General features: G+C 36.4%; 1 protein-coding gene across 7 annotated transcripts in view; it reads right to left on the bottom strand.

Annotated features, from left to right (window-relative positions):
* Positions 1 to 3,824: 3,824 nt before the first annotated feature.
* NAA16 (N-alpha-acetyltransferase 16, NatA auxiliary subunit) overlaps positions 3,825 to 12,902 on the bottom strand; it is a 74,914-nt gene continuing 65,836 nt past the window's right edge. For all 7 annotated transcript variants that reach the window (XM_074815590.1, XM_074815589.1, XM_074815591.1 and 4 more), the window contains 6 exons: positions 11,334 to 11,527; positions 10,541 to 10,649; positions 9,943 to 10,041; positions 9,199 to 9,342; positions 5,947 to 6,044; positions 3,825 to 5,668 (listed from right to left, as the gene is read on the bottom strand). In XM_074815590.1, coding sequence (XP_074671691.1) covers positions 5,468 to 5,668; positions 5,947 to 6,044; positions 9,199 to 9,342; positions 9,943 to 10,041; positions 10,541 to 10,649; positions 11,334 to 11,527 — 845 coding nt within the window. In that variant the 3' untranslated portion in view covers positions 3,825 to 5,467. The remainder of the gene's footprint in view (positions 5,669 to 5,946; positions 6,045 to 9,198; positions 9,343 to 9,942; positions 10,042 to 10,540; positions 10,650 to 11,333; positions 11,528 to 12,902) is intronic.

Genomic DNA, 12,902 nt, shown 5'->3' with positions numbered 1-12,902 from the left:
ATAAACCCATGCTCTCAACTCCAGAATTCCAAATCAGTGCCTACAGAGGGCTGGGTTATTCCTCATATGAGTCTAATCCAGCCATTAAGGACATGCGAAACACCAATGACCTCTCTCTGCTGCCTGAAAGAAAAAAGATTAACATTTTCCTATGCTCTTACTACAAAACCATGAAACACCTGAAAATAAACAAGACTGCAGCCTTTTGAGACTATCAAAGTATTCTGGATGCAAGACTTCCCTCTAGTGGAAAATCCACGAACTGACAACTTTTCCTTAACACCTGTAGTTCAGACGTGAAAAACAAATGCAAAGTACATATAATATTGCTGTTAAAACAGTAAGTGGCAAATGTATTTCCACATGAAAACATGATTATGCTTGAATCTTTTGTGTCACACTTAAAGCTTAACCTCTTCCTAGCTGAGGGATTCATTATTTAGGAAACCTGGAAATGCCAGAGATGAAGAGATGTGAAAAACTGCCCCTTCCACCATAATTGCTAATTCTGGACTAAACTTTGGTTATCCATATGAATATCAGGTACAGGATTTTACATTAGGGCCTGAGCTTTTAGAACAAGCTTATTCCCTTTGATGAGAAGTTTGCTGGCCTTGGGGAATGCCTGCCTGCCCGCTTGTGGGAACGGGAGAAGGAAAGAGAGGGTACTCACAGGAGATGGCAGCAGTGCTGCAGGACCCTACATGAGACTGGATGCTGGCTCAGTGATTCTTGTGATGTTGATGTTGTTAACACAATATTTGGTTTGTGCAGGGATAAGCAATAGTGATTTATAAAAGAAACTCACAATAAACCAGCTGGAAACAAAAGGTTTTCAAAGATCCACAAAACAAAGGCAGGTAAGTATAATTCATAGAAATTAAAATTAATGCATCAATAGTTTCACATTCAATGTAAGGCATTCTGAAGGTTTTGCTAAGATTGGTAATGAGCAAATGAAGCCTAACCAACATATATACACACACACCATAGCAGAATACTGAATGTAATCATATAGGTGCTATATGAGGACAGAGCCGCTGAACTATTGTAGATGACAGCAAATGCACCTAACCCAAGTTCACGTCAGAATGGTGCCCATGCCTCTCTGTTGTTACACAGTGAAGTTAGTGATATACTTAAGAAGCACTGCTGCTACTACTTTTTCAGCTCCTCATAAAACCTTTTCACAGGCCTCAAGGAAGGGCACAGCCCCAGCTGCAGCAGATCTGGACTGAGACGCCCAGCCATAAGGGCAGGTTCCTGCCACCAAAAGAGGTGCAGCGTTTTTGATACCCAGCTAGTCACTGTGGATAAATCCCGAGCAACAGGGGCTCATGGTTCAACCTGCTGGTGGTGAACCCAAGAGGCACGTACGCAACCCTGCAACATGCTTGCATTGCAAAGGAAGATGAGCTGGCCTGTCTTACATTGTTCCTTCTGCCGCTGCGTTCCCCCTGCTAGTTCTGGCAATTGTCTGATGAATTCATTTCATTAACCACCAGAAATTAGACCAGTCAAAAAATAAAGTGAAATGTTTCTGTCAGTTCAGCAAGCTGAATTAGCTCTTCACTAAACAATGCCCTGAACTATCTAATACTGCCAGGCATGTTGAGATAAGCAAGGTCCTGCATTCTGCAGGCAGCCTTTTGCTAGACAGTTGCTGCATCTGCATGTTTCCTTCTGCCTGGACAGCAAACCCCACCTTAAGGTACCTGCAGGTCATTAGGGCACATATCACACCATGCTCACCTGGAAAAAAGATTAAATTTGAAGCAGGTTGTGAGAGCGCATTGCAAGATTGTGAAACATTTGAATATGGTATTGATAAAAACCAACTGATAAAAAATTGTAGCCATATATTGATAAAATATGTTTCTTGTTAATCTATTAAATATAGAAATGCTAAACAGTAAATGTAAAACAGTATCATCTTCTTGATTAGTCAAAGGTTTCTTTTTGTTAAAAAAACAGGGTAAAAATACTCAAGCACGTTACAAGACCTGGAATTTGTATTGGTCTTCAGCAATTCTAGACTTCACGTTTGAATTAGGAACAAGTCTCCAAGACTTAGCTATCGCTCCAGTTGTAGATGATGTCAGCTTCACTTCCTACACTGGCCAGTTCTGAGCAGAAGCACTGCTACAATCGAACAAGACTTTACTAGTCCTTCCCACAAAAACCGTCTCCAACTGAAATACGCCATTAATCCATTGACACAGGTCTGCTTGTGGGTGGCCACAGAGGCATTCTTAAAGCAACTTACTCTGGGGCTGATGAAACTGCTGCCTTGCTCTTTTATGTGTTGAGGCCAGGCCAGAGTTACAGAAGGAAGGTGATCTGTAGCATAAATAGGTCAGTGGAATAGGTGGTGCTGAAAACCGGAAATACCCTACAGTCTTGGCCTAGGATATTTTCAGCTAGCTTCATTTGAGAGAAAATAGCCAGTCTCAGATTTGAGACCCAAGATCAGGTATAAAGTACAACTGTGCTGGGGCAAAGGAGAGGTGAGCGTCTTCAACCTCAGAGTCACCCCCACAAGCTGCCTCGATCAGGCTTGTCCACAAATTCTTGATGCAGCCAAACAGTTATTCTGATGCCAATGGACTGATAAAAGAGAAGCTACCTCCTGGGATGTCACATTTGCTAGAGGAGGAAAGAAGTTAAGGGATGGGAGAGTGGAACAAGAATGACTATGTCTGTCAAAGTGGATTAAATTATTTTGAGATGACAAATTCCATAGAGGAAAAACAAGAAAGCGATTAAGAAAACAAGAATCAAAAAGACAGTATGAAAGAGAGTAGAGCTAGGCCAGCTGATTATCTTTTAAAGGTTAAACATTGAAATGTGAAGCAATCATTCTATGACATGCAAACCCTACTAGCATTTATGTATTATAGCACATTTCCTCTGTGACAACTTAACAGGCCTGTTAAGTTTGATGCCTTTTCTAATTCACATTACTAAAAAGACACCAAATCTTTTCAGAATAGTTTAAAGAAAAACACCTTTCCTTAACATCTGTTCTTCTCCATTATATTTATCCTTCCCATACTACCCTGCTCACTCTTCGCAACAGTGTACAGGATTGCCAAGCATCTATTATCCCAAACAGTTCACACCAGTGATGACAGCCCTGAAGAAAACTCAGCAGTTTATGCCTCCAGTGGTTCCGAGAGAAAAGCAAACCACACACTGGGTGATAGAAGACTCGATTTTTGTATTTTCAGAATTCTTGTCAGTCTAGAAATCAAAACTGTTTATCTACTTTCTCAAGGAATAAACTGCTGAAAAGATACCCCAGGTATTTTTGCACAAGTCTGATTTAAAGTGTCAAGCTAAACAGATACCAGAGGACTGGATTAGCACTCTTATAGATAAGTACCTCAGCCTTCTTTTGAAGGCCTGAATTAGATCTCTAGTAGTGCAAGTGTCATCACTACAAAAGACAGAAGACCACTGTTCCACTTCATGTCTTCACTTTATGTGGGCTGATAAAGTGCTTCTAAATGTACTGCTGAGCCCGAACAATCCCATTACTGTCAACTACCTCTCCCTGCTTGAGACATCTTTGAGCAAGTTGTTCCACAGCAAATGGCACATGGTGAATACGTTAAGACAAGACCACATTGCCATATTTCTCAGGGTAGTATGTTACTACATAGAGATACATGCCTCAATGTGCTAAATGATAATTTTTTTTTCTTGACTACTTACAGAGTTCCCATTAAACCAGTGAATGTTGCAACTAAATGGAAAAAATGTCATGAATGTGATGGGCTGAAGTTTGGTGTCCATAAACATGCAAAAATTCCAAACCCAAGGCAAGTGTGTACAAAATAATTTATTACAGCATAACATATGTTGGCAATATTTTACAGAGAGTTTTCCATTCAACAATTTTGAATCTAAACAGATGACACACAAAGGAGAATTTTAATTAGAACAGTTTATTTGTCTTAATAAAATCCCCTCTTCATGAACCTCTATTTGCCTTTGAGGGGCTAGTTAATATTACTGAAATTATTTACATTGCAGTGAAATAAAAACAAACCAAGATTGAATGATTCCATTACAGTTTCCAGAAAACCAATTTTCTGTACAAGCCACAGTATAGTTATGTTTTGATAGCAGTTCTTATAGAATGTAAAGCTGTCATATGTAGCCATTTTGTCCAGCAATACTATGCTTTAAATAGATATAATGAATTCAGACTTCCATTTTGATGTGTTGTATATTTAATAGTTAATGCACCAGAATACAAAGTAAGAAAAAGGTTCGTTATGATTTGCAGTCAGCCTTTGTGCTCCCTTAAATAGTTTTTAAATGTAAAACATACTCCTCATACTATCTGCTTTGCAGTACCTAAAGCAATAGTATTTAGGCATGAGAAGTACTGGAGTATTGGCCGTAAGTGGACAGCTAAGACTTTTAATGGAGGCAATACAGTAAACTTACCAGTGAGTTTTTATGATGTAGAGAAGAACTGTATTCCCCATTACTGTACCTTCTGCATTTGCCCAAAATTGGAGCAGCTTTTTCAACTTAAGCGTCAATAGGTGAACAGATGGGGAGAAACCAGAAGAGGAGGAAGGGGAAGATGGAACAAAGGACAAACAACAGTATCAAATTCATTATGTTTTCACAGGGAATTGCTTCAGGATACTCAAACTTACAAATGTTAAACTGACCATAAACTTAAGGAAACAATAGCTATGGAACACAAGGTAGATAGAATAGTTTTCAAAAAGCCGTAGTTGTTTTTTTTGGTTTTGTTTTTTTTTTTTTTGTGTGTTTTTGTTTTGGTTTTTTTTTATTTTTTACACAAACCTAATCTTCATATCCATCAACACTGGTTCCATATAAGACACACACCTGACAAAAACATGCAAACCCTCAATGCTTTCATTGTCACTGTGCTTCAAAAGAAACCAAACTGACCAAAGATAAAATAAAATAAAAAAAGAAACAAACCAAACCACCAAACCAAACCCAGGAAAAAAAACCTAAAGAACAGTAATAGATGAAGAGGGCAATTCAAGCAGCACTTCAGTCTTCATCTGCTAAAAACGCTCAAATGATAATTTATTAACAAGATATGATCACATTTATCTGTATATGTAACAATACTTATGTGAAAGAAGTCTTTAACATCCATATTTTTTGTGAGGGAGGGCTGAGATTTTTAAAAGGCTTAAAACTGTACAAGTATAAACATGAAAAACGCTGATTAAGGACAATGTTTACATAAATATTGGCAGTTTTTGTTGGGAGAAAAAAAATAACTAATAGCATACTCCATTTCATTTAACTATCCAAATATTTTGTTTTATATCTGTTAAAGATATTAAAATACAACCTGGAAAAGTAACCCTGATCTGTATCCAGCCAGCATGTAATGAGAGTCAGAGTTTTGTATACATGTGTGCATGTAGGTATACACACACACGGGCTTGCACACACTACTTCAAATTTCATTAGACAGCAAATCATGGTTAATGGCTGTATGATTCACAGATGCAATGCTGCTATCGTCCTCGTTTGTGGCAGGCATAAAGGCAGACGTAAAAGGAAACAGTTTATGACATGCTGCTTGATATTCTTCACATTGAGTGTGGCAGCTTCCAAAACTGCCATCAAGCAGTGCCTCAAAAACCTTTGTTAATGTCTGAAGAAACAAAAGTAACAGTTAATAAGTGTGATTTATAATTGGTTTATTACTAAAAAGATGTACTGTTAAACAATACTAATCTGAGCAAACACAGGTTGTCTGTTGGTATTCAGATATCTTACAGTTACTTAGGGGAAAAAAAATCTGAAACCTTGTTCTTTCAAATAATATTAATTTATCATGATACATGAAGCATGTACATTATCCTGCAATTAAGTACACATTAAGATCCCAGATATTTTTTAGTCCCAGACTTTAAATACTGTATCTTTTACCTTCACATTTCTGTCTCTCATGTTTTTATCCAATCTAGTAGCAACAGCAATTGCTTTTTCTTGTCTTGATTTGTCCAGGAAATACATCATCTTTGCACCTATCACAAGAATGAACACAACATTTAGATAGTAGCATTCCTAAATGCAATACCACGTATACAGACATACAGAATCAGATAACTTATAAATCCATGTGAACTAGGACATCTTACAAGTTTTCATAAACCATGTTTTCCCCCCTTATTTATAAAACTAATGAAACTGAAGATATTTTGAAACTTAATAGAAGTATAGAGTAACACACAAGATCTGCTTCTACAACAGTGAAATGCCTCAACTTTACTGAAGAGCAGTCAGTCAAGAAATACACATAAAGAGTATGTTGATGACTAAGCCCTTCAACTCAGCAGACTAAATGAAGTCTATCCTACAAATGTAGAAGCAAGTAAAAGACATTTTCTCAGAGTTGCTCTGAATTCTTTTGAAAAGTACTGGAAATAAATGAACAATAAACAATTGTAGAACACAATCCAGAAAAAATTCAGACCAGTATATGCCCATATGGCAGAAAGGCCAAGCTGAGCTACTAACCTGGAGCTGCATGAAACAGCTTTAGGTACAAGGAAAGTATAATCCAAGTGTGGTGCTTTACCTGGACTAGACTACACTGGTGAGAAAACAGATGTTGCATTATGTAACTATGCAGTTCTTGGACCATAAACCGTTCATCAAAACTGGTCTGGGCATCTCTGCAAAATACTGTGCTGTTCGTCATATCATAGATGCTTTAATTTAAAAATCTCATCTTAATGAACATGTGAGCATTTCATATACTTTCCTTTTCCCAAATACAAAGTCCAGGTACAGCTCACTACATAATCTCCTATAAAGAACAAAAAGCTTAAGAAACAATTTTACTGAAAAAGTTGAAAAACCCACATTCTGAGTGTGTTGCCTGCTCTTGCTCAACTCATTTCTCTAATCATTAAATTTGTCATCGTTGTCAAAGAACTTAAACCTAACCTAGTTACATTTGTTTAAAGTCAGCGAGGCTACAATAGAGAAATTGAAAAGGGATTAAAATTTTGCTTATAAGTTTTTTTACTAGTAATCATTTTAAGCTAAAAAAACACTCATTTGTACTCTCAGACTTAGGGTTTAGGGTTTTTAGACCTTTACATTTTCAAACTTGAATTAAAGATGACAGCTTAAGAAGTTATAAATTGTGCAGCATGTCAATCGCTTCAAACCTGTTTCAGCGTAAACAGAAAACTGACAAGTGGGTGAAGACCTAAAGCTACTGACATGTCTATGGTTAGTTCACTCCTGACCGCACTTTAAAACCCTAATCCCAGATTTTTTCCCACTGCCTGTAAATTGATACACTGTTAGATCACAGTAATCAATGGACCCTAACATCTATTGATTGACCCTAAGGAACTCCTACACATTTAAGCCCCTGTCCTGGTTTCAGCTGGGATAGAGTTAATTTTCTTCCTAGTAGCTGGTACAGTGCTGTTTTGGATTTAGTGTGAGAAGAATGTTGATAACAACAACTAAAACATCAGTGAGTTAAATAGAGCTTATCCTAAATTAAGGATTTTTCAGTTTCCCATGCTCTGCCAGTAAGTAAGGATGTAAGAAACTGGGAGGGGGCACAGCCAGGACAGCTGACCCAAACTAGCCATAGGGATATTCTATACCATAAAAAGTCATGCTTAGTATATAAACTGGGGGGAGTTGGCCAGCGGGGCAGATCACTGCTCAGGCATTGGTCAGGGGCAGTGAGCAACTGCACTTGTCCTCTCTTGGGTTTTACTTCTATTATATTCCTTTTCATTACAAATACAATTACTATACTTTAATAACATAACTAAAATAACAATAATAAACTGTTCTTATCTCAACCCATGAGTTTTAAGTTTCTTTCCAATTCTTCTCACCATCGCACTGGAAGGGGTGAAGACTGAGTGAGTTGCTGTGGGGTACTTAGTTGCTGGCTGGGGTTAAACCACGACAGCCTATCACCTCCACTAAATATGAAGAGACTCACCTTCTCCAAAGGGGTCCCTGACATCTCTCTAACACAGGTGCCACCACTGTCAATGATCTAACTTGGGTTCTTCTCAAAGGCACTAGAGATGTAGACAGTGTGAAGCCAAACTTGGAAGTATGACAGTCTTAGCCTGTACAATTACTATGACGAAGTGACTGTACTCTTTTCCATAATAATGGAGGACCAGAAAGTAGAACCTGGAAAACATCCAGTTAGATGCCCAACAATGACAAGAGCGGAAGAACACATCTGTATCAGGAGCAACTGCCTGCTGAGATACCTGTAGTTGACTTCCCAAATCTCAAGCCTGCTCACAGTAAAGGGGAGCAAGTATTTCCCTCAAGATACTGTCCTGAAACAGGGATCTTTTAATGGCCTCTAAGTCTGGGGTTAAGATACCTAACCTTCCTTTTACAACAAACAATCCTCTGAAGCTGACTTGCTCCAGTGATTCTGGACAGACCCTGGCTAACTTTTACAAACTAGGTGAAATTAGTACTAAGTACTTCAAGTGCCTGATAAATCTACACTAACTTTTGCTTCCTAACTGCTGGAGAGGTGTTTTGTTTTCTCCTCTACTAGCTTCTCAGGTGACATCAATTCTTATTCCAAAACTTTCTGTACTCAGTAGACATGAGAAATTTATATTCCAACTTCGTTTAACTTAACTCCAGCAGCTACTTGTAGCTCTTCTATACAAACAGTGTAAGAGTATCCTATTTCAACATGTTCATTGTTGACCATGAAGCAGAAAAGCAAAAAGTAGGATAACAAGTTTGTCATGGCATTTTTACTGATGCTGTTGCTATGTGACAAAGCTATGAGTAGGAACAGAAACATTCCAGCCGATAAGAAAACATGGAAAAGCACTGCTTCTGATATATAGGATTTTGTTTCATATTTCCTAATCATTTCAAAATTAGACGCTGCAACAGGAGGGATGACAGTGCTTCCGTACTTGAATATCTGTGGTGGTTTGATCACACTTTTTGGAGGTAAGAAGCAGGTTCCTTATGCATCTAATAAAAAAGTGAATGAGGTTTTTAACATCATAAAAGCAGGCAGAAAAAAAACAATGTAAATATGAATTTCTGACTCACTGGAATTTATTATGAATCACTGACTGCAGATAAAGACTCTGGATTTAAATTGCTTAAATCATCTGCTTTTCAAGAGCATTAAAAAGTTAAACAAACCTGACAGTTGGTGCTGAATGGAGGTAGCATTGTGTTTGAGAAATTCTTCATTAAAACTTTCCAAGTTTTTATTAACAAAGATTTTCTGCATTTCTTGAGTTAGGACCTTGCTCACAATTTCTGGGAGGTTACTATGGTCAGATACTAGAAGGGGGAAGGCAAGAGGGAGAAAAGCAAAAAAGCCATTTAAACAACTATAGAAAACAGTGTGAACCATAAACATCACTACTAAACATGAACATCACATTTTAAAAATTTAGGTACAGAAACACATGCAAATTTCAGCTCAAAACAAGTCAACACAAGCATTACCAATGCACTTATAGATAAAACATTCATCAAGGGTGCTCTGTCATGTAAACTTTCTCATGCAAGTTCACAATGTGTACTTTGCTTCAGTCAGAATCTTTCTCCCATTATCTGCTACTTATTTTCTTAAAACTTAAGAATTTCAAGGATCTTTAGAACACCTACTCCTCTGTGATATCTAGCCAAAATGAGTTACTGGGTCTACCCAGTCGATTACTGGAGGAAGTAGTACAATATAATACATAAACAGTACCCTGCAGAGCACAACCTGTGTTTTCTTGGGTATTACCATAGAAAACACCATTTACTTTTGTTTTTCTTCGTATCAGTTTGTTTCAAGAGTATTTATACATTAAAAAAATATGTAGTTATGTCCTCTGTACAACATAATTTCCTGTGTCTTTATACATACATACGTACTTCCTACACACATACCAGCTTTAGAGAATTTAATCAAGCACTCATGTAGCCATGGGTTATTACTGTTGATAGCAAAAGCTCTTTTGACAGACTGTAACATTAACAGAAACTTTCCTGTGGGAAGGAGAAAAAACAAAAACATACCATGATTAAGAATACAGAACTTATTCTCTTTATATCAACTACTGGTTTTTTTAGTAAATCTAGTACAAACATTAGAAACATCAATGCCTACACAGAATTAGAAAGCAGATTTATTTTTCCCATCCAAATTGCTTAATTAAATAGAAGTGCCTGCTGCTCGAACTCTGGCAACACTGCATAGATGTTTTTATCTGTTTGGCTTTGTTTTCCCCTAGATAATTAAAGATCACACTGCAATTATCTTTCTACAGTATTTATTAGTATATACTACAACTTATTTTGCTCTTAGCTTTTGTTTTAAGGGTGGCTAAAAATGCTATTTCTCCTATTATTACTGCATATCACACAAACTCCAGCTTCAGTCAAGTAAGTATCTATTCCAGACCATTTTAGGCTACACTCAGATAACGTAAGCTGCAGTGAAGGGTTAAAATTTTGTAGGGCAAAATAAAATTACGCAGTACTTTACCTTTTCTAAAGTATATTTCAAATGCTAATAAATGTGTTTCTATGTCATCTCCAATAAGATTCTTAAGTGGTATAAGGAACTTAATGGCTTCTTCTAATGGATTTTCTACCTGTTTTAATAAAAACACAGCAAAATTTAAAGTTTAAAATAAATGTCAGATAAAACATCAAGGGTAGTTTCTGTTATTCAGAGCATTTAAATAATCAGAGGCCAAAGGTGAACTGTAGATAGCTGTCTAAACTAAACTGAATCACAACATTTTTATTTGAAGAGCAAGATTTAAAAGTGTTTACTCATGATTTCGTGTTGACAAAGACAACACTGCATAAGCAGTGCCAGAGTTACCAATGTACTCAGTGTTGTAATGCAGCATTTAGGAAACAAATACAACTACCTTAGACAGCAAGCCTAAACTCCTGAAGTTACTGTGATAAAGGAGATAGTTCTTTTTGCTGAGAGAAATACTGGCTCACATCTTTTCTCTAGTCACTGTATGAAAACCAGAGTTCTTCAGGCAAGAACCACCTTTTTTGTTCAGTATCTATTTAATGAAGGATGGCCTATTATTTGAGAAAAAGTTTAAAGAAAGTAATAATACTATTTATTAATACAGAAGTTTGTTTTATTAGAGGAAAAATATTAGTGTAAATAAAGATTGACTACAAAAAGGTATCTTTGCACACAAAAATGATTTTATAAAAAACCTGGATTCTTTTAAGAGAACCTGATAGTAATCCCGTATTATAGACTTTTTATGATAACCGCATAAATTTAACATAAAAAACACGCTAACCCTTTCTAGTTTTTCAGGAACTAGCTCTTCCCTAGGTCCACTAGTTTCCTCCTCCTCTTCATCTCGCTTTTTCTTTTGATTTTTTTGTTGTCGCTCTCTTTCTGCATGTTTTCTTTCCTCTTCAAGTTTTGCTTTCTTCTGTGCTCTTCTTTGCTTGCTAAGCATTTTCTTCAATTCTTTGGCCGAGAGATTTTCTACAGATTAAGATAACAGATAATTTATATTAACTGTGTAGTTAATTATAAAAATCTTGTTTCTCTCCAACAACACTCAGACATGCCATTACACTCCTCCACATATCAAAATGGCATACTTTTACAGTGATGTCCATAAATATTGGCACTTGCAGACTATCATCATTATATAGTCCAACATTACTACTGGATTACTATTTACAGCATAACACAATACTTTCTCTTACATAGTTGTTATAGAAACTTCAACTATTTGAAAGGCTAACTACATAAAGTTGTTGCATCCATGACAGGTTTTACCTTAGAAAACAGACAATGGTTTTCAAGGCTAATACTAAGCTCTCATATTGACTGTAGCTCAGCTTCCTTCTAATGCTAGCTATAAACAACCAGACAGATTTACACTCCATCTTAAAACAAGCTTGTTATCGTTCATTAAAGTATCTGTACACTATAGAATCATAATAATTGCACTGATTTTCTGCAAATGCCACTCAATAGCTAAATGGATGCAAGCAAAAACTGATATTGTTTGGGATGAGAAGAGGTAAAATATTCTGGTATGTATTAGCAGGACCATTATATGAATCTTCAGCCTGCTTGCTGTGTTCAGATTTTTAGACTGGACTAGCATTTAGATAAACCAAGAAGGTTTAACAGTTGCATGAAAAGCAGAACACATATTATATACAGAAATAAATTAAAATTCGAGAAAAAAAGATACAAGTTGAACCATGCTGTGAAGTGTCCCTCTTAATATGTACTTTATTAGACATAAGTATACATGGAAAAAACTTACTATTCACCTCTGAACTAAAGGCAAGATTGTACTGGCAATATTAAGTGGCATTTTTAGTTTAGTTAAACCTTTTCCATGTCAAATATGCTTCCCTTTGCAAAAAGCTAGACATGAATTTCACCCCTTTACTCAACAGCCACTGCAGTGCTGACAATAGCTGCGATTCCGCAAAAGGAGAAGCAACTATTTATCTTAAAGGAAAAAACCTCATAACTGAATTTGTCATTGAATCCTCAAATTTCCAAACCACACCCTGCTGGTTTCCTAAGAAAGTCTGCTCTCCATTTAATGCTAGTTTTAAGTAGTTTCCTAAATGTATTAATTTTGCTAATACACACTTATCTATGTATTCATTAGTCCTAAAGTTATGTGAAAAACAACAAAACGTAATGCATTGTTAACTAGTATTACTATGTAATAAATGAAATACACTAGATCAAAATTCAATTCTTACAAGTCAGACTGCTTTCCCACAAAATCTATCAATTGTTTCATAATTCACCTGTTAATGACATTTATCTTTGGTTTGAATGAATATATGGCTGAACTGAATTTGATTTCTCCTCTTAATATTCT

The sequence above is a fragment of the Strix aluco genome, chromosome 2, assembly GCF_031877795.1.
Source record: "Strix aluco isolate bStrAlu1 chromosome 2, bStrAlu1.hap1, whole genome shotgun sequence".
Taxonomy (NCBI): domain Eukaryota; kingdom Metazoa; phylum Chordata; class Aves; order Strigiformes; family Strigidae; genus Strix; species Strix aluco.
The sequence above is the reverse complement of the archived record's forward strand: the minus strand, read 5'-3'. Positions and strand labels throughout refer to the sequence as shown.